Here is a 21,008-nt window from a genome sequence, read left to right as displayed (position 1 = left end):
TTTTATCATAGATTGTGAAGGGGTTATACTTTGAAGAATGAATCCAGTCAAACCAAGGCCTGGCATCCCAACGTATGCAGACTTTGAAGGGCTAAAGAGATTAGCTACACGGCAAACTGACATCCATGGACCAAGGACGGAAACACTCAAACCTAGATTTTATACTGAGCTTACGCATGGTCATGAAACCATGGCCACATAGTTTTGTGGCTCTTAATAAATAAGATCAAAAATGCTTGGTATAAAATGAAGAGAAAATGCCAAAAGCTACAGCAAGGGCACATTGCTCCCAGAGTATCATGTTATATTCTGCAATGATGTTTGCGTGTAACTCGGGAAGTTTCCTCCTTCAGGCCAGCAGCAAGCTGCAAAACACCTTCCTTTCCTAATACAGAACTTCAAATTAATAAAGAGATAACTTTGACAGGTCTTTGCAAAATTACCAGAAGACTCCACCACCACAACAGAATTACACAGAAAGGTCCAAACTAAAAAGAAGCACACTCCCAGAGAAAGAAGAGTTATTTCCATTGCTACATGTGTTTGACCAACATGTATAACATTTTACCAGTTGCAATTTTCAAAAAGAGAAACTCATGTTTGGCTTTGATGTACACATCTCAAGAGGTAATCTGAAAAAGCTCAAACTGCAAATGAATTCGTTATAGACTCAGTAGATTAATGTTCTGGCCATTTTTGAAGTAAAAGGTCATGGAAAGCTTTTTAATACCTTTTCAATTATATTGCAAATAACCCAAATAAACTGTTGACCTCATAAAAATCATTGGTTTTCATATTCATTTACTTAACTGCATTCTTTTTTCCACTAAATATGTTTTTCATATTCTAAAGCACTTTTCAGCATATTTTTTCCTCAAGAACCTCAAAGAAACAGTGTAGGAATTTAAAGAGTATTTAGTATACACATTTAGGATAAGATCCTTTTCAATACTCTTTTGCTCACTGGAAATTTTAAGTACGGGCATTGTGCCCAATGTAACAACACATAAAACAGATGTGTTTTTCCATTCACATTGGGCAGGAAGTTTCATATTAAGCATTTCAATAATTGCCCAAGAAATGTCTTATATATGCTGAAATATCCTTATGGCTTGATTTATACTGGAAAAATTAGCTGTCCCCTAGAGCAATAAATACCTGAAAAATTAAATGCCATAAGAATTTTAAATCTCCATGGGGAGTAAGGGATCACAGATACTCTCTGTTTTACTTGGATCCCTAGATTTCACTGTTTCCCCCTTTTCTCTGACTCTTTCAAGCACAAAAGTTTGTGATAAAGTCACCACTAGTTTTGTTAAGGATGATTGTGGATAAGAGTTCAAGCAATCACAAGAAGTGAAAAAATAGGCTAGGTTGGTCCAGATTAAATGTGTAGGTGGTGTAGGCTCAATCCTGAGACATATTTTTTTGTGTGTCTGCATATGTCTGCTGCTGTTATGATCTGGAAGTTGGGAAGGATGGAAAATGAGCAGAATGGAGCAGAACTTGACTCAGTGATGTGTGCCTAAATCTCCAGAGAGCCCTTACTATTAAACTCTGAGCATTAGCTTATATCAACTCCTCAGTGAATGACAATTTGATATTGCAGCAGGAAAAGACTGTGCACACCATAGAATGTGAATCTGCAATGGGACTTGAACATGCATATATATTGATTATTATGGTAGGTAACCAGCAGAAGCCCAGCTACCGCCCCTGTTGGGAAGAGTGGAGCAGAAGTTGCACGTCCAGCTGGTGCATGGTAAGAAGTGGTAACTTCTCATGGGAGGAACTGTATCATGGTGAATCAAGGGCTCTATATCCAGCCCACTAAGCTGGATTTAAACCCTGTATTTATATGAGCAAAAAGGAGTGGAATCCTGGTCCTGTTAAAGTCAGCAGCAAAACCTTCATCTTCCCTGAAGACACATTTTACTTTCAGTCTCCAGCTCTAAATCTAATTGAAATATGCACGATTATGTCCTGCATTCAAAGGCATGAAAGTTATGTGAACATTTTAAATTCTTCTTCCACAACATCTACCTCTTTTGTGAAAATCTTGTAAATTACACTGGAATACTTGAGGTTTAGTATGAAGATGTGGGATGGGGGAAAATGGAGCAATTGGAGCAATTCATATCTGACAGTGACACCATTCACAATTGTATTCTTTTTCTTTCAGTGAATATCTGCGTATTACTGCATATGTTTGGTCACACATGGCCATTCGAGAATGGAAGCCTTGCAACATTTACAGGAGTGTATCTATCAGCCATTACCTGAGCACTTCAAAATGTATCTTGCCTTTCGCTCTTGGATTAATGTTTTAACCTTCATTTAGCTACACCATAATCCTATGAGGTAAGATCTGGATCCAATGCAAATTTTTAAGGAGATATGAAAAAAGTAGAATAGCTACCTTCTGGTCTTGGCTTTGGTTTTTCCAATCCACCATCTTGCATTAGCTCAAACGCAAAGGATACATTGAGGACCTAGTAATATAATAAAGGTAGTCATTATTGTGAACTATATACAGTATAGTATAAACGGTACAAACAAGATGTATTTAAAGCTGCAGACCCAGATGTTCAGAAAGAAAAAATAGCTGGGGCTCCATGTATCAATCTAGTCCACGGAATCCAGACAATCCATTGTTTTATTTTTTCTGGGTGGTGATGGTAGTTGCAGAAATATAAAAGTAATTGAAAAATAACATGTGAACTAATATCACCCACAGAAAAATTACTTACAAGTAAGAATAGCCCACCTCCCGCAAGTTTAAAAATTGGAACATGATGGTCCGTGAAGTGCTCGTCTTTAATAGACAGCTGAACTGACTGGATAGCAACAGATACCAAGGTAATGGTTGGTCTTAAATGATAAGTCATAAGTATATGCCTTTATGCTTCCAAAAAACTTGAAACATTTCAAATGTTAAATTCTTGGATTTTAGACACAAAAACCCAGTTCTGTCATCAATTCATACGTATAATTCTTTATACACTTAATGAACAGTAAGTCTGGTTCAATGACAGCATCACACAATGGCTGCCAAAATCAGTTAATACCTGCTAACCACCCCATCATTAATACAATTTTCCTTTTTATTCTGGATAAGCATTAACACTGAGATCTTAAAATGCTTGGAAATGGTTATCAGTACAGTCCTCTCTTGATTTCAGCTACTTACATCAAACTTACGTGGAAAAGTTTGTGTCATCTTTGTACTACTAGACACATTTATGTTTATTTGTTTTTAACAGTAAAATGAAATCTAATTACCTTTTGTTCAAAACTATCAGGAGTCAAGAAAAAGCTGTGTAGAGGAACAAAATAGCCTTCTAGGAGACCCATTAGCAGGACTAAGTACACACCATCTGCAAACTGTAAAAAAGACATTTCTCAGTACATTTTTCTGAAGAATAACTCATTGCTTTGCTTAATGAACAAGATATATATATATGTTGTCTAATGCGGTACTGTCAACAAACTGCTAATATAAATGTTTTAAATTGCAACTAAAAGATCTCATTTCACTTCTTTGATTCCTTCTATTTAGTTATTACATTCTGTTATGTCTCCTCCAAAACTGACCTAGTGCTAAAATATACATGCAGAATAAAGTTCCTGGAAAGAGAGGTGGTCAGTGGCTTTGATCTCTGCCTTTCGTTTCTATTCTACTAGAATCAGAACAGCCACCTTTCAAGCTCTCATTACCTGAGCAGAGAAAAGCAGAATGAAGGTGCAATCTTATGACTACACTGAAATTCAGTATATTGGAGGAAATAAAGGAACAAAGAATCATCTTCATCCATGTTCTGCAAGTCTGTTGTCAATCTAATTTTAAGTAGGTATTTACATATTTAATTACAGATGGAAGATATCTAATTGATATACGTTCATTTCTATCTAAAAAAAATAGCAACATCCATAGGATTTTGTTAAAGGCCTCTCATTCTTACCTCTGTGGCATCAGGTCTATCAGTGCAGAGATATCCTCACAATCAAGGTGAGTTATCTGAAGCAACCCATCACCTTCCTGAGGTAGATAATTTTCTTTCAACTGATAGAAATACAGTCTCTCATCTCAGGGAACACTGTTTCGGATAAATGCTTAAGGGGTTTCTAGGTACATTTGAATAACACATTTTTTCCAAAAGTAAACAATGCAATAAACTGGCATAGGGAACACCTTTCTGAAAGCCCTTACACATTACTTCCATTTAAATCTTAATTTTACCTTTGAAAAATCTCTATCAGATTGACAGCTATTTAAATAAACCAGAGATTCTTAATAACATGAATGAAGAATAAAATAAAGCCTGTCCTGAAGACACCTGGCTTTCTTTGATAGTGCAGATACCATCCTTCCTGCCTGACCTTGTAATTTTCTTATGATAACTGCTGCAATTGTTCACATGGATAGGTATTAATACAGCAGGATTAAGCTTTTCTTTTAGCTTCTTTTCAGCCAATTTAGCAGCTGAGAACAAGAAGACCATGTACCACATTATTTCTGTGGTGCAATCAAGCCTGCAGCCCAACTGTACAGCTGCCTATACACTTGAGTAGATTTACTTTCAGGAACGTATCTCACTGAATAGAGTCATTGTAATCCCATGGGATTGCATGCTTGTGTAGAGGTAGGCAGGAAACAACTGTTCAGCTTGACATTGGATCAAATCAAGCGGACAGAGTTCTTTCCTGACCAAAACAAGCACAGGTTCTGCTTACAGCACTTGGCAGCGCCCAAGAGGTAGCATCTGTTAACAGATTTTCTTGCTAACAGAAGTACAAAACTGTTTTTAGAGAAATTTAGCTGCCCTCATGATTTCTTTGCTTAATTGGTGAGGGTCTTCTTCACACAAACATATTTAGAATTGAAGGGTTTCCTGCTGAAATATTATCTTAGAGGTCAATCAATAACAATTCAATGAAATTTCTGGATAAATTTGGGGGCATAGTGCATAACATAGTGCAGCTATCCCTCCCCTTTAAGAAGGTTGTAAAATCCTACCTGGGTCTCCAGTTCAGTGACCTCCAAATTCAATTTATTCAGATGCTTGTTCACAAAGGTGATGAGAGTCTGAAATATGAAAACAATGGAGTGAAGGCCTATTCACGAGGGCAGCAGTTCAACACATGCAATATGAACTCCACTCAGAAGAGAATCTGCGTGAGCGAAGAGACTGCAACACAATTTTTAAGTTTTAAAACTGTAATGTGATATTTAAAAAAAAAAAATCTTTTTCTAGGAATGAAGAACAGAAATAAAATGAATGAGATGTATAGAAATAAAAATACACTGTTAAAACATAATAATTCTTAGAAAAAAACTTGTAGCAGACTATAGGGAAGTGGGTAACTGGACTCCACTCAAATCTAACAGCAGCCAAAATACTCTAGGTCAGAACCCTGGCAGTTGTAAACTGGATACCTCTTTGGCATCAGTACACTCAATCTACCAGTTGGGTTTTACTCAACATACCCTTTTTCAGAACTTCTTTTTGATGGAAATTTTGATAACTGCATATTTTTCTGTGTTCCAAAGTTAAATTCATGCTGCTAAATATTAATAAAGAGTAACATTATAATCATGAATTTGTGTATTTGTTTAAGCATAAAGCTTAATTGTATTTAACGTCGGCAAACTATGCCAATTGTATATTATATACATACACACTCACTACGTATGTACAAACAGATACACACAAGCATGCACATGCACACGCACACATTATGTATTTAAAAAATAAAAACCTTCCAACCTTTTTGACTACATTGAGCTTGTCTGGGGCATGGTCAAATAAAGTGTCAAATGCATCTCTTTCTGAAAAACATTCAGAGAGGTTAATATACTGAGTAGCAGTTGTCCAAACACAGGATAAACACTTATTGAGGCACATACTCATTTGAGACAGCACAGTCAGCAAAAAGTTTCAATACAGCCTCTTTGCATTCCAAGTACCATGTATTTTGGATACTGCTCTCTTGCTATAAACTGCTAGTAACTTATTCTCTATTATTTACAAAAAGTGTAATTTTCAAATAGGATTTGGATTACCTAATAACCCCGTTTCTCAAAAAATGAACACAGAATGGTATCTTTATGCATAAAACCTTAAACAGCCAGATAAAGGGAGCTAAGGAACCAAACCATTTTGTGCCGAAGAACACGAGTTTACATCTAGAGTCACTCCACCTACAGAGGAAGATTTTCCCCATGGGCCACTGACTGCATTGTGCTATAGTATTAACCATCTTGAGCAAGCTTATGATTACACAGCTGCAATACAATCCTTTGTACAGATGTTTTGGGGCCATTCTGATATGCAATTTAGGACATTATCAGCAGGACAGGCAACCTAGGGTAACATGACTGGAGTGCTACTGTAGCCACCTTCTGAAGAAAGCAGAAAAAAAAAATATAAAAAAGCACCAGAGTCTTTTCTGAGCAATTTCCATTTTGACAATCACCTAAATGATAGCGGATGACTGCACAAAAAGCTACATTCATATTCCTCAATAAAAAAATGCTAGAGTAGGTCCAAAGGCATTTGCAGAAGGCGGACTTCATACAAAGTAAGACTGCTCAGGGATATCATTGGGAAAAGAGGTCACACATGTAGCCTTTTAAATCAGCTGTAAGGCAGCCATTGAAATAATACAAGAAGCAAATGTTAAATTCTTGGTGGGACTCCACCTAAGCTCCTCAGGTGAGTGTTTTCTGTCAGCCAGGCATTTGGCCAGTCTCAATACTAGCAGTAAGACATACTAGGCACAGGAGCTTTCATGGTGTTTAGGCCTGCTGAATAATGAATCAAAGTCATTAAAGTGTAAGCAGGTATTGTATGCAACATTGCCAACAAGTTCACCAGCTAGTTTATGATAAGACATCATTTCGTATTATGCTGGGAACTTATGACCATTAATACTATTATGGTAATGTTCTGGAGGTTAAACCACAAAGCACCTGCAAATTAACATGTGCTGAAAAACAATGAAATGTGTTTTAAAGATGGTCAGACTGATTTTAATGCTTTTTTCTTTTTGTTACCTGCCACAATAGCCTGTGGTGCATATATTTATGTATTTTCCAGGGCAACTTGAAATCTCTACTTCCTTGCAGTTTGATCAATGTGACCACCCATTTCAGAACTAATGTATACTTTGGCTGCCTCAAGAAAAAGATAATAATCAAATGAACTTACCATGCCTTCCTGATAATGCCCTATTAAGAAAAAAAACAAAAAAACAAAAACAAACACACAACAAAAAAGAACAAAACAAAGTTATATATAATTGCAGACATTGTTCTGTGAAAGAAAACAGCATATGTAGGCAGATCTTCAGCTTGGTGAAACCTGGAGTAGATCCACGGAATTAAGAAAACCTTCATCAAGTTACTCCAACTGAGAATCTGGATTAGTCTGGAGTCCATCAGTATAATATCTCTTGGCTTCACTAAAGTCTCATGGGAGGCCAGATCTCAGATTTCCTACTATTGAACCAAATCAACACACCTTGCCTGAGTGAAAAAAGCTTTTTCATGTTGATTTTGTGAAAATTTTTCCCTTTGCTTTAAAGATGCATTTACCACACCAACTACAATGCAATTCCAGCCAAAACAATGCTTGGACTGGGTTCTTAAGGACTGCAGCATTTTGCTCCAGTTGATCACTCATAAAACTATTACACATAAACAAATCCATAAAGATTAAATAATAAATCAATAGTCTGGTTTCTCTCCATTCTATTATAAACTAGGATTTAGCAACTACCATTGCTTTCTGTTGGTTTGGAATAACTTTTCTGTTATAAATTGTTTGGTGAAATGACATGTACAGGGCTTACTACCATCATTTTATATCCCCCGAAGTCCAAACAGCAAAAAATAGTGATATCACATTCCTTTTTGAAAGAATCTAGTTCTCTATCAAATAAATACCAACATAAAACAATGAAGCATATCTTTCTTGTTTGTTTGAAGGACTTTTGAATAAATAATAAGAAATATAATAAATACAGAAATAAATTAATAGCAGATAAATATAAAAGAGATTTTGTATATCTTCACTCTGTCTTCTCTTTTATCCTAGTCTCCTGCTTTTAGTTCCCCCACTCTGTATTTCCTCACTCTTTTGTATTTTTAGATGCATGTTTGCCCCTCTTCAAAAGGCTAAAATACAGTTACTGGCTGATGCATCATCCTCCCTGGAACCCCAATACTGAAATATAAATATCAGCAAATGTTTGAATTTCTGAGACGCATCTGCACTCAATTACTAAACTGCTGGCAAAAGTGGTGTTGACATACTCAGTGTTACCAGTTATTTCCTCTTGGATTTGTCGAGACTGGAGGATTCCTTCTCGTTTCTGGAAAAAAATTAAAAAGTGACATTTTTTATCTGTAAAGTTTAATGCTTAGGGTACAGTAAAAATTTATTTGTGATCTACAAACATAATTAGATAAGAAACCTGAAAAATAAGAACTTTTTTTGAACAAACTTACAGTAATACATTATTTCACCTTGCAAGTATTTCAGGAAACTCTTTTGTACATTAAGAAACTTGAAACTCCACCTGTAGAAGGAAGTATTTCTTTTCCTTTCCCCATTGTTTTTAATTCATTTTTCTTTTAAAGGCCCCAATTCAGCAAGACATTTGAAACACCTAAAGACATATGTATGTATTTTAGCAGAGGTATGTCTAGGTGAGTTGAATTAAACCTTGTATTTCAACGAACAACTTGGCAGACAGTGCCCATGCTTCTCTTTTGCAAAAAATCTTGCTCCCAGGCTATCTGTTCATTCTGCCCTGTTTACGGACTTTCTTTTTTGCCTCAATGTTTTCCTTTTCTGACTTCTCTCCACACAAAGAGTTCTATGTGTTTGTGATGGAAAACCAAAATGGAGGCTAATCCATTCACAGCCTGCTCCAGACCCTAGTCAACTTGGTGTTAGTATGTGCATTGACTCCAATGTTCTTCAGCTGCGAGAAGCCCTTCGTACATGGTGCTGAGTGGCCTGTGTCTAGAAGCTGTACACAAAATGGCAGAAGCCAACTCAAATGGTTGCTATTTGAGTCAGTTGGAAAATGAAGGAGTTTAAAAATTTGACACTGTTTCCAGTATGCTGGTCACAGTCATCTGGTGGTGGTGGTGTAAATACCACACATATGTTTTGCCTCTCTTTGTGTTCTCTCTGTTAATTCTATTCACTGGAATTAGTAAAATTTTGCAATACAGAAGGAAAAGTCAGGCAAATGCTGACGACTGCATGTAAAGTCTAGACATTAGGCAATTATTCATGATTCTTCACTCCCTGTTATACAAGGAAATGAGAAAAATAAATTTATGCTGGTCCTAGATTTGCCTGCTATGTGGAAAAGGAGAATAACCTTTTCGAAAAGCCCTTCATTGCATGTGAACTGGGGATGCTGCTCTTCCCTGCCTTGGAGAAGACAGCACACCCCTACCTGAGGTAGTCCTTGGTGCATGATGTGCTGAGGATTTGGCCAGGCTTAAGTCTATTACTTCTATACTGTATTACTAAAATATATGAGGATCAAACTTACTTTCTGCAAGAAAGCCATACGTAGCACCCTCTGGGTCACTCCAAACTGGCACTTGGAGTAATCTGAACTTTCCTTTTAGCTAGACGATAGTTTCATGGGTTTTCTGTTATATTTTTTTAAAGCCCTGTTATTAAATATCTTGCACATGGTTAAAAGTGCATTCAGGGAGGACCTTTGAACATTAAAAAGACAGAGTAGAGTCCGGTGTGTTACATACTGAAAGAGAGGGCACAGAACAGCTGCTGAGACATCTTCTGTCACACACCTTGGAACTCTGAAGAAAAACTACATCATTTAGGACTATCTTCATTTCCAGCTTGTGCAAACAGCAATAAATACTTGCACTTGAAGTTACAATCTAGTTCATGCTAGCTCAAGTTAGAATTCTGCTGTTTGGGATTTTTGTTTATTTTTCCCTTTGCTGCAGGGTGAAAGGAAACTTTTCTTTCCCCCAGTGATGACTGACATGCCAATGATGCCTTCCAGGACAAAAGCCCTAACCCTCTTGTCTCCTAGAGGAGTGAGGCATCATAGCAATGGCAACTGTACTTCTCAGTGCCCAGTCTGGTGATATGGGAGAAGAAAAAGGCTTCCAGTACTCTATCTTCCTTCTGCAAACATGCAAAAATAGCCTAAAACATACTCCAGTACCAATATAAAACATATTTCCCTTTTTTATAAACTGTACTGTTGAAAAAAAAAAGACATCAAGCCCTAGTTTTGTGCCTGGCATCTTATCACTAACATTAATGGAATTTCCACACTGCCCAAATACGACATGCATCCACTGCACACTAATTTGACCAGCACATGTCAAGATAGACTATGCTTTTGATTTGTAAAAAGACTGGTGAAAAAATCCCAATGGCAACAATCAGAATGAACCTTAGAAACACTAGTCTAAGCACCTTCTCTGTGAAGGCTGCTTCCCGTAAGTCTTTCACACTTTAAAAACTCTCCACCTCAAAACTGACCCTAACATTGATGTCACCTGTTGTGACGTTTGTTTTATACTAGACAAAGAATGACACAATATTCCTAAAAATACAAAGAAGTGCCACTGAGAACTGGAAGACTATCCAGCAGTGCTCCTTAAAGACAACAGTAGCTGTAACTGAAATAGTAAATTATAAAAACGAACATCTACTATTTGAAAGCCACTGGGAAATGAGGCATGAATTAAGACTCCCCATTAAAAAGAAAAGCTGGACACACATTCCAGTGACGACAGAGACTTTATTTGGACAGGCTTGGCATTTTCTTCCTTCACAGCTGAAAGGCTCCACTAAAGACCATGAAAGATCTTCCTAATCACTTATTTTAAATTGGCAACTACCCCTATTACGAAAAAATACATCTGAAATTTGGGTAATGTGTCTGGAGATGGAAAGGGTCTCTTACTCATCTCTCTTCCCATCAGCTATATGTCAGTAGTTTTATGTAACTGAGGGACAACTGCTTAATTTCCCACACAAAGTCCCACTCTGAAAACCTCCCCACTCTTTAAATGGGTTTTGCCTACGTATTGATTGTTGCTATCCATTTCATCTAGAGGATCATGTTTTATAATTGCCTCACCAAAACAAAATGCAGAACTATTTTGGAGCTTGAAAGAACAAATATATTTGTCACACGTTCAAAAAAAGACTTCTTAAGAACCTGGAGGCAATGCTGCTAGGAAACGTTTCAGACCTTCCCAGGCAGTGGGACCAATGATCTCAAATTAAGCTTGTGATGTACACCTTCTTCTAATCTCATTAATTTCCTAGCTTTGCTTAACAGTAACTTATGCACCCAAGAATTGCTGTCCCAGTGCTCAGAATATGCTGAAGCCATTCTGGCTGCTCTGCCAATGCCCCTATACTCTCTGACTTAGATCTCTTGTACAAAAACAATCTGTAATTTAACCATTTGTGGATGGCATAAATAAATAATTGTTAAAAAGAGGCAAAATGATGGCAAGATCCAGCTCTCCACAAAAGCTTTCACTTGTTTCAGTAGAAATGATCAAACAAAGCCTGGACTTTTGTTCAAAGTTATTCATTCTGTTAGTATGGAAGGAAAAGAAAATAATATAACAAAATAGCTACAAAAAGTCCAGCTATCACATTTTTTCCCAAAGCAGCTTATAACCCAGATTTTATACGACTCTCATTGCTAACAGCTTTTGTACAAAACAGCCAAAGGAAACGAGCTTTCACAAGAACTGTGATGATTACCTGTTGGGCATGAGCACTTTTTTTGTTTCAGAAATATCTTTGTTTCTATTTCAATAAACTACACCCAGCCAACATGGCAACCCTCACCTTTTAAGTTTTTCTAAACCTAACAAAATCATGGAATGAACTAAGGTAATCTCCCTTAAACACTTCAGATAAGTACCTGGTTCTTTTATTTTTCTCTCTCTACTATTCCCTTTATCAAACTGTATAGAGTAGAATTTAAAAACAGCTACCACATAGTCTGTTAAGCTTCCCTAGGCATGACCTTACTTTACAGAATGTATGAGGGTTTAGAACATGAGGCGTGCAAGTCTGAACACTGAATTAGGCTTTAGGATCTGCCGATTGTTGATTAAAACTTTCATTGAGTTCAAAGGGTGTGTGATGAATTATATAGAACCAATCCCACAGGACATGAAAGACAGATTTAAAAAATAAAAATAAAAAAACCACCCACCATAAAATAAAAACGAAAAATGTCTCAAACACAATTACAATAAGAATACTGGCCCCCACCCTCTTGGCATTGCCTTGGAGTTCCACTGATTGGCTTTTACCAAGGACCGGGTCTGCAGAACAAAATCTTCTGCAACATTACTTGGTTTTATTCTGGTGCAACTGCTTTCTCTGCAGTTCACTGGTGCCTGAACTACAGCTGTGTAGCTAAGAGGCAAAGCAGTGAGCCAGATTCTCCCACTACTTATTGTTTTTAAATTGGTTTATCTGTACCGACTTCAATGGATTTGCTGTTGAACTACATTAGCCTATTAAACAAGAGGACAATTATGTCCATTGATTTCAACGGGAATTTTTTCTGGATGTATGCAGTGACAGCAGAATGCAAGATTTGGTTCTTTATTTTAGGACTGTGTTCTTTTTCTGGTTTAGTTTCTCATCCCAAACATGCCTTGATCACTGCACTCCTGATTTCTTAAGCTGGTTTTGGTAGAACTTTGAGATAAACCAGTATAATTAATATATTTATAATAGCCAAAGGAAAGTGCTTGAAAATTATGTTCCTCTGAAGCCTTAGACACATAAGTGCAGATTTGCTGGAGTTCTCTTTCATTGTCTGTAGAGAAACCCATGAAGCAGAATCTGAGAGTCAATGAGTCATTATCAGGCATCAATGACACATCTACCAGAGACTCTCCTTCAGATTTCTCCACAAATTACAAAACTTGTCTCATTTGAATGCTAGAAAAAGGAATGGTTACTTTCTCAGATCTGTCCCACAGATCTTCCGTCACACAAAACTTAATAATAGCTCTTTGCACCAGATACTTCAGGGTAACGTCAGTTAAAACACATAAAGACAGACAGTTACAGTGTGAAAAATAAAGGCAAAGTTAATTGGAGAGAAATAAAAACAGATTAAATGGGAAGAGGCCAAATAAGATAGAGCAAGCACAAGTCCAGCTGAAAGAAAAATGATGAACAGAGTAACATGAAGAGTTTGGATGGATGAGGCTCTAATAAGGAGACTGACTGACACAAAGGATTTAGTTGACAGGGTTTTTTTGCACGCTTATGAGAAAGCCAACACTGTAATCAGACTAAATTAGCATGCACAAGGCTGAAAAAGAATATTTAGTCACCTAACATGAATCTGAATTTAATAAACAGTGACAATTCATCATTCAGTGCCAAGAATGATTTGAATCTCTACACAAGTAAGACGACCATCAAAAATGGGAAAAATAATAACTCTAGAGATCATACTGGGTGATAAACACATTCCAACTAAAATAATGCTTCATATATTTTTAATGTCAGAGTCTGGCCACTTCACAATCAAAATAAGATATTCTGAGCCACAGCTCAATCTGGGAAAGCACTTCTGTCTTTTTCTGGTTGAAGCATTGTCAGCAGGGAAGACGCATGTGTGTTTCTTGTCAGCCAAAGAGATACACACATGCCCACCCGAACAGAAACTCTAGAAGTAATTTTTCAAGAAAGCCCTTAGTCAATTACACAACACGTCCAAGAGCTGTTTAACACCTCTCTTACCTGCACAACCACCACCTGAATGGACACATGATCTGGGAGTCTGATTGGTGCTCGAAAATACTGTGATAATGCAACCAGAAGATGAAGTATTGCCACAAGACTTTTAGCATGAACAGCTGAAATAGATATTAAAAGCACAATTTACAAACTGCAAAGTAACTAGGGCACATATTTTTACTTTTTAGGATGTAGGGATTATGGGACTTTTTCCCTCTTGCACCTGGAACCAGGGGGCACTTTTAAGGCACCTTGCCTTTACTGGTCTCCTCATGCTCAACAGGTCACACGAACGCAGCCCAGTCACCCACTCAGTAAGATGCGTCAGCACTAAAACGTTACATTTTGCAACATGTCTGGATGCTATAGGCTTGCGTAGATGGAAATGTAAAGCTAATCCAAAAGCCAGATTTCATGTATGGCAGTTTAAGTGCTGTCTCCGCATTCTCCTTGCCTTTCCTTTATTCCCTTTATTTCAATAAGGATTTATGGACTATCAGAAAGATATTTTTGTACTCATAACATGCACTTATTCATTTTTAAGTGTCACAATGTCTGCAGGATGATAAACGAGCCTATTTTGGCAGAAGCCTTAAGCAATAACTTACTAAACTCAATGACTCAAACATTCCTCATGAAGTTGTTATAGTTCTTGTTGTTGAAGCTTTTTCACAGCAGGTTTCATATCAGTAGTTAACACTAGCACAACTTAAAAGATATCAAAAGCCATACTGTAGGAAATTCTTAAGTATCAAAACCATTGGCATGAAAGTGAATAATTTCTAATTCTTATTATTGCCTTTCTTCTTCTTCTATTTTGTTTTTGCATTTATAGACTTCCCCAGAGTAGTATTCCTAAATGATCTTTGATGGCTACAGTATACTTAGGTTTTTTGTACTTCAATTAACCAATAACTACAACCTTACTTCATTCGTAAAGCAGGATCAGATTCACTAAAATATCCTTCTTCATTACCTTCCAATGCAAGTCTCAACTATGCCACGGAGATACCCATTCATATAAAACAAGGCATCGCTGTCAAGTTTTGCTGGGGTGCCAGTGGTCACAGATGAGGTGCTTTAGCAGAACACTAAAAAGATGTCTGTCTGCCTAGCACCGGTGTGTGCTGCAGCTGGCTCCAGCTGCTGCTGTCTATCTCTACTTTAGCTCTAAAACACATGTAAAACATTAAATTAAAACTAAAAGTTAAATTGTCAGGCCACTCCAAACACCCTGCCTCCAGCTGCACAACAGAGAATGGAAAAAAATGCTGGGGGGGAGATTAAAGAGAGATGTGGACAGAAAACTCAGTGGGACCACACAAAGGGGAAAGTCAGAGATGCCTAATGTTCAGTCTTCCTCCCTCAAGCTATTTCTCTCCCTCTCACTGATTCGTTGTGAATAGAATGGGATACAAAACAGCTCAGCTCAAGACAGGTACAGGAGACAGGGCAACTGCTATACACTGGTCAAGGTATTCACCAGCGTGAAATGAGGCCTCATTTTCTAAAACAGATTATAACCTGCTTTCTGCAACACATATGCACTACTAGAATGTCTTGTGTTGGGCCACTGAGGGCATTTCTATTAGATATTACTATGTTAATTTTTAATACAATAAAACAGAAAGGGTGCAGTCCTAATCTTGATGAGAGTTTTGTAATCAAAATCAGTGGTTCGTATTTAGCCTTAAACAATCAGAAATATTATTCAAATCTATGTTGCAAATTTTACACAAAGAGTCCTAGGACCTAATTCTTCTGCCTATCTACTGCATTTATGCAGGTACTTGTCTGTTTCAACAAACTAATTTAGTAAAAGAAAACATAATCTGGTATGCATATGGATTGAAAAGCAGAAATACCATACTTTGACAGACTCTGAAAAGACAGTTTATTTAAATTGGAGCTTGAGTATCAGTAAAGAGGGTAGAGTGTACCACATCTGGAAGTGCCCTGCAGAGCAGTTCCTACCATAAATACCAGGTTTCAGCCTTCCCTTATCATTGGATATTTCAAAATTCCAGATAGCAGCTAAAAACTCTCAGCTGTCAACAAATGAGAACAGCATAAAAAGCACACAACATACAGTCAACGTTCCATTTAATGTTTCTTGGAGGAAGTTTAAGGGTTTCGTTGATCTTTTCAAGCACTGTCTGTAGCTTCTGTTTCTGAGCAATTTCAGACTGAGTAACTTCAGCAACATTCAGCTTCTCACTTTCAAGTTTCTCTGAAGTGATAATAGAAGAAAAAAAAGAAGAAAAAACATTGTCAACTCTATGAAGAATGCAAAGCCATACCATGCACCCAGATGTACAGTCAAGACACATTAGACTTCCTGGTTTTAAAATTACCTGGTTTTCCTTCCAGAGCCACTTTCCTCCACAATTCTGAGCTCCTAAAGACACAGTTCACATTTTCCCTTTATTTAGCCATTGCCATGGGGAAAGCCAAGTATTAATAAAAACCACAGTAGTGGCTAGCAAATATTTGCTGCAACTCCTTTTAGGGAAAACCAGATTCAAAGGTAAGGCCCATTGCTTCTATTGCTACTGGATAAAGGGTATTCTGTATGCATGTGGCTTGTACAGCAGACCATTAAACCTAGGAAACAGATACCAACTTTAAGATTTGTTTCATCAGTCTCAGTCTCCCAGCTTCTCCATCAGACTCAGGAGATTTAAAAATTTTATTTGGCCCGTTTCTGATAAAAGTGAAGTGACACCATATTCATAGAGGTGGAAGATGCACCCAAGAAACGTGAACAAGTATTTCTGGAGGTATGAAAACAACTAAAACCTCAGGCACTTTCTTTCTATGATACCGTGGCCCTTTTCTGCACTCAAAATTTGCAGTAAATTTTAAGATACTTTATAAATTGGTTTGTTATTAATTAGTACATATTGCTAGGTATATAGATACACGGCTTACTGTTTACCATTAAATAGTAAGCAAAAAAAATTTAGCAGTAAAAGCTCCCTGATAAAAACACAAGAAACAAAATGCTTGGTTACCTATCAGTTTACTTCTGTGAAAGAGTATCTTATTAAAAGATATCTTAAGAGATATCTTATTTGCTAAGAGCTGACCTTGTTCTCAAAGCCAACTGATTATTTTCCCAAAGAGCATGAACGTGAGCTACCAGCCTATGAATCCTGCTTAAGAGACTGCTATCTCCATGGGTTTCTTGTGCCTCCACAGAAATCAGTCTGTGCATGGTCTCACAACAAGACCAAAGTCAGCATAGACCTGATCCACAAGGAATTTAGGGTAATGGAAAAGATTCCACTGAAATCAGTAAGTGCTGGAACAGTATACACGTATTTAAAGTCAGGCTGTATCTGATTTGTATTTTGGGGGGTTTGAGTGAAGTCAGTGGAGGTCTGCCCATGAGAATCAAATTGCTCAGTCTGGGGCATATCCAGTCCATCACAATATATTCAATAGCTTAACCATTCATAGAAGGGAATAGTCTGTGTAGTCTTTATTAGAAGTGCTCACATGATGTTTCAAGATTCATTTAAGATACTGAAAAGAAATTTACTGGAGACTTTATGAGCTGTAATAACTAAGAAAATGGCTTCCAAGCCAACAGTTTAAAAAGCACATGCCAGCTCTGCATTAGCAGTTTCTTTTCTCTATCTGTTTCTCAGCTGAAGCTCAGTTTGCAGTCCACTGGGTACCATTACCTCAGTAACATTAAAAGCCAGACATCAAATCAGAAAGAAATTCCAACTTTCCAGAGGAACTTCATGATGTGAATAAACTATAGTATGGAACCAGCAGAGATTAAAAACATCCACCGTTGTACTGAAAAAACCCTTGCTTTCAAACTTACTTTCCACTTGTAACACGGTTAAGTTTGTGCAGCACATATGCAGATAATAAATTTAATTGGAGTGAATACTGTTGCCAAGACAAGAACCCTCCCTCTCTAGCACCCCAGGTAGGCTTTATGCTGTTCTCATCAACTACAGAGCACCACACATTGCACTGTAGCTGTAAGGATTGTGCATACAGCCTATGGCTCAAGGGTCTCATAATACAATGCTATTTTTATATCACTTAGTGGCATAAATGTAAGATGATACCAAGGCTCCTAAGTAGGAACAAGCGATCCACTTACTGACAAAGTGCCGCAACAGCATGCACATATATTTTTTCTTACCAAATAATTTCTGCAATACTTGTCCATCATACAGGTCTTCAGCCAAGTCTTTCACAATAATCCTCTCTCCTACCAACACATCATTAATCCAGTCAATTAATACCTATATGGGAAACACAAATTTGGCAGTATGATACACTATTCATTTGCAATTTAAAACACATGTCATTTTGTACAATGATGAAAATATTTAGCAGAAAGAATACCAAAGCTGCAATGGCTCAAAATACAATCAGTCTGAAATACCATCAGAAGAAAAGAGGAAGGACTTAGGAAGGACTCTTCTAAGGTGGCTATGTCAATGCACCACAAGGTCTAGACAAATACCAGATTGATGCAGTGCCTTCTGGAGTGAACTCTGTCCTTTACTTTCAGTAGTATTTTAACATTTTATTGTGAAGCAAAAGGTGTTGAAGTCGATTCTAATGAAGTTTCCTGCTAAAGTTATAACCCTAAGAATGACAAAGACTATAAGGGAAGTCAGTGTAGTCTTAGACTGGGTGTGGGATGGGACTAAGAATCAGGACTCAGGATTTTAATCCAAATTCTTAAGTTTCTCTGTGCCATATCTAGGGAAAGATACTAAAACAAATGACCTGCCCATTTCACTGGGATGTACACACCATGTGGTTTCATTTAATTAATTTCTAAACAGTGCTTTGAAGTGTTCAAATGAAAGAGGCAGCGATAGTATTAAAAAATAGTTCCACTTTTCTGAAAGTGTTTACATGCTTTTCATTACCTTCATTAGTTCTTGTAATTTTGGGTCATTTCTTGAATTTGGATCAACCATTGTTCGGACTTCATTTTCCTCTGGAAGGTTTAAAAGAAAGATATTAGAAACTGTTACAGGTATGACACTTTATTTTACATCAAGCTTTCATGTTGAGATGTAAAATTGTTGTGAATTACCTAGCATAGTGTCCTCAGGGTCTAGTTCAAATGGAATTGGACTGAGAGGTAAGTTAATGGCATTTATTCCTTCTTCCTGTAATTCAGATACTAGGAAATAAAAAAGAAGAGCTTGGTCAAATTTCAATTCAATTTTAGTTACTATTTCACTCTTGCTAAAAGTAGCATTAATTGTCTTAATTTCTTTATAAGAACATGACTCTATTAGATAAGCCACTAGGTGTAATTACAGCAATAGAATATAGCTAACAAAAATGGAAGGCCTGGCCAACAAACCTTTACTTGTATGAGTAGATTTTTCATACTGGATATGCACTGGATAACGGTACTGGAATCAATGCAATTTCCTCAAATCTTTTCCAGGATAAGGCCCATTATCCTCAAATTTTAAAAGGCTTATTTGCATTTTAACAGTCCTAACATTTTAACACTAATGAATCATTTTAGCTGGGGAAAATTATTACTGCTCTCAGCTATTTCACCCTTGCTCTGGAGATGCTTCAAGTTTAGCTACTTGAGAAGAGCTAGGTCTGGCTATATATCCACACAGGAGCTGCCAGACTGATAACTATTTCGGACTGAAGGTGCAGTCCCAGCACACGGCTACCTCCATTGTTCAGGTCAGGGACCAGCAGATTGTGGGATGCTTCTGGCCTGTGTTCTTGGCCTTTCTTTAGCAGAAACCATGGCAGCAGGACCCAGGTGTAAGACAATGAACCCTCCTAAGTAACGCCTTAGTGTGGAGTCCAGACATAGGTTGAGAAAGAGCTTGGATGTGGTAATGGGGAAGTAATCCAAGATCCCACAGTCTGGAGATGCCCACAGTTGTCAGGAAATATGGATGAGTTCTTACTCAGCCAAAGTTCCCTAATGCTGCAAAAATCAATGTTCTTGTAATACATGCTCTGAGAACATAGTAACAGAGAGATCCAGAGAAGAAGTGTAAAAGCAGTCCTGCCACTAGTTCTGTGCTATACAGGTTCTGTACCTGGTACAGTTCAGAGCAGCTTCATTCATTCCTCTGGGTGACCCAAACTTCAATGGGTTGCAAAGACAAACCCCTTCCTTCACTGCCTAAACATGCCTCCATAACAGAAGAGAATAAATACAAACAAGCCAATACACTAATCCTACTGCCATGGAAGAACACATAGCACTGTGCAGGGAGGGCAACCACGCTGGTGATCAGACAAGTTTGTATCTTGCTGTGTAACCAAGAAATCAGTGCAAACCTGATTTACCAAACCAGGAAAAGAGCCTCGCTGTCTTATGAATGACACGTAAGTAATGTTGCTCTGACCACTCATTTTCCAGTGTACAGACCTTTAATAGAACTTGTTGTTAGCACAACTGTTCCAGTCAGAGTTTAAACTTAATATCTTAAATCAACCATCTTACATGTGTTCCAAAGATTCAGGTAGCTGTATACACCTTCTGACATGAACTAAAATACATGATTTATGTGCAGATGCAGATTCACCATCTAACATTTCAGATTTACCGCATGAAGCTTTCCTCAGTTTATTTTGAAAATTACAGAAACAATTTCAGTTTGGAGAAAACAGAAAAGTAGAAAGTGACAGTAGAGACCTTGTGTTTTGTTCCTGGCCCCATGACTGCCTTGTAACTTAGCTTTTGGAAAACAGTTTTACCTTTCTGCCTTAACTTCCTGTGTGCAATAAGTACAGCTATGTTTCACATGAACACTGTGATAATTAGTCAGTTGGTGTGATAACAGTACTTAAGACTTTCCAAATATTTTCTACGCTCTGTGAAATGTTTTGTGCTCTGCCAGATGAAATGCCTGTGCACATTTCAAGAGTCTGTATAGCTGTATTCAGGCATCTATGTAAGATTCATAGCAATAATGGCTGCTAGAGTGCTTATTACTTTTAATTGTACAAACATAACTTTGAAAAATCCACTACCTTCACTACTGAAACACTAACTTCACCCCATACACTCACCCTGCTTGTCTATCTGTAAAATACAAATACTGAGCAGCTCTAAAGAGTGGTAAAATAATGTTGACAATAATAGTTCCCTCGATTATTGTATATCCTCTAAAACTGATGGCTGAGAGCAATGGACCAAATTAATCCCTCATGTAACTCCACTGAGTT

General features: G+C 37.4%; 1 protein-coding gene across 2 annotated transcripts in view; it reads right to left on the bottom strand.

Moving 5' to 3' along the window:
- The window catches only part of PARVA (parvin alpha), a 69,583-nt gene that overhangs the window by 6,034 nt on the left and 42,541 nt on the right, over positions 1-21,008 (bottom strand). Inside the window, exons 2-12 of one of the 2 annotated variants that reach the window (XM_049819946.1) lie at positions 18,886-18,975; positions 18,716-18,786; positions 17,974-18,076; positions 15,895-16,035; positions 13,809-13,924; positions 8,318-8,376; positions 7,212-7,231; positions 5,769-5,830; positions 5,018-5,086; positions 3,283-3,384; positions 2,420-2,492 (exon numbers count right to left, since the gene is read on the bottom strand). In XM_049819946.1, the coding sequence (XP_049675903.1) occupies positions 2,420-2,492; positions 3,283-3,384; positions 5,018-5,086; positions 5,769-5,830; positions 7,212-7,231; positions 8,318-8,376; positions 13,809-13,924; positions 15,895-16,035; positions 17,974-18,076; positions 18,716-18,786; positions 18,886-18,975 (906 nt within the window). Of the gene's footprint in view, positions 1-2,419; positions 2,493-3,282; positions 3,385-5,017; positions 5,087-5,768; positions 5,831-7,211; positions 7,232-8,291; positions 8,377-13,808; positions 13,925-15,894; positions 16,036-17,973; positions 18,077-18,715; positions 18,787-18,885; positions 18,976-21,008 lie in introns of both variants that reach the window. The other variant, XM_049819947.1, reaches the window with a different exon arrangement.

The sequence above is a fragment of the Accipiter gentilis genome, chromosome 17 (genome assembly GCF_929443795.1).
Source record: "Accipiter gentilis chromosome 17, bAccGen1.1, whole genome shotgun sequence".
NCBI lineage: Eukaryota > Metazoa > Chordata > Aves > Accipitriformes > Accipitridae > Astur > Astur gentilis.
Note: the sequence above shows the minus strand (reverse complement) of the source record. Positions and strands in the feature narration are given on the sequence as shown.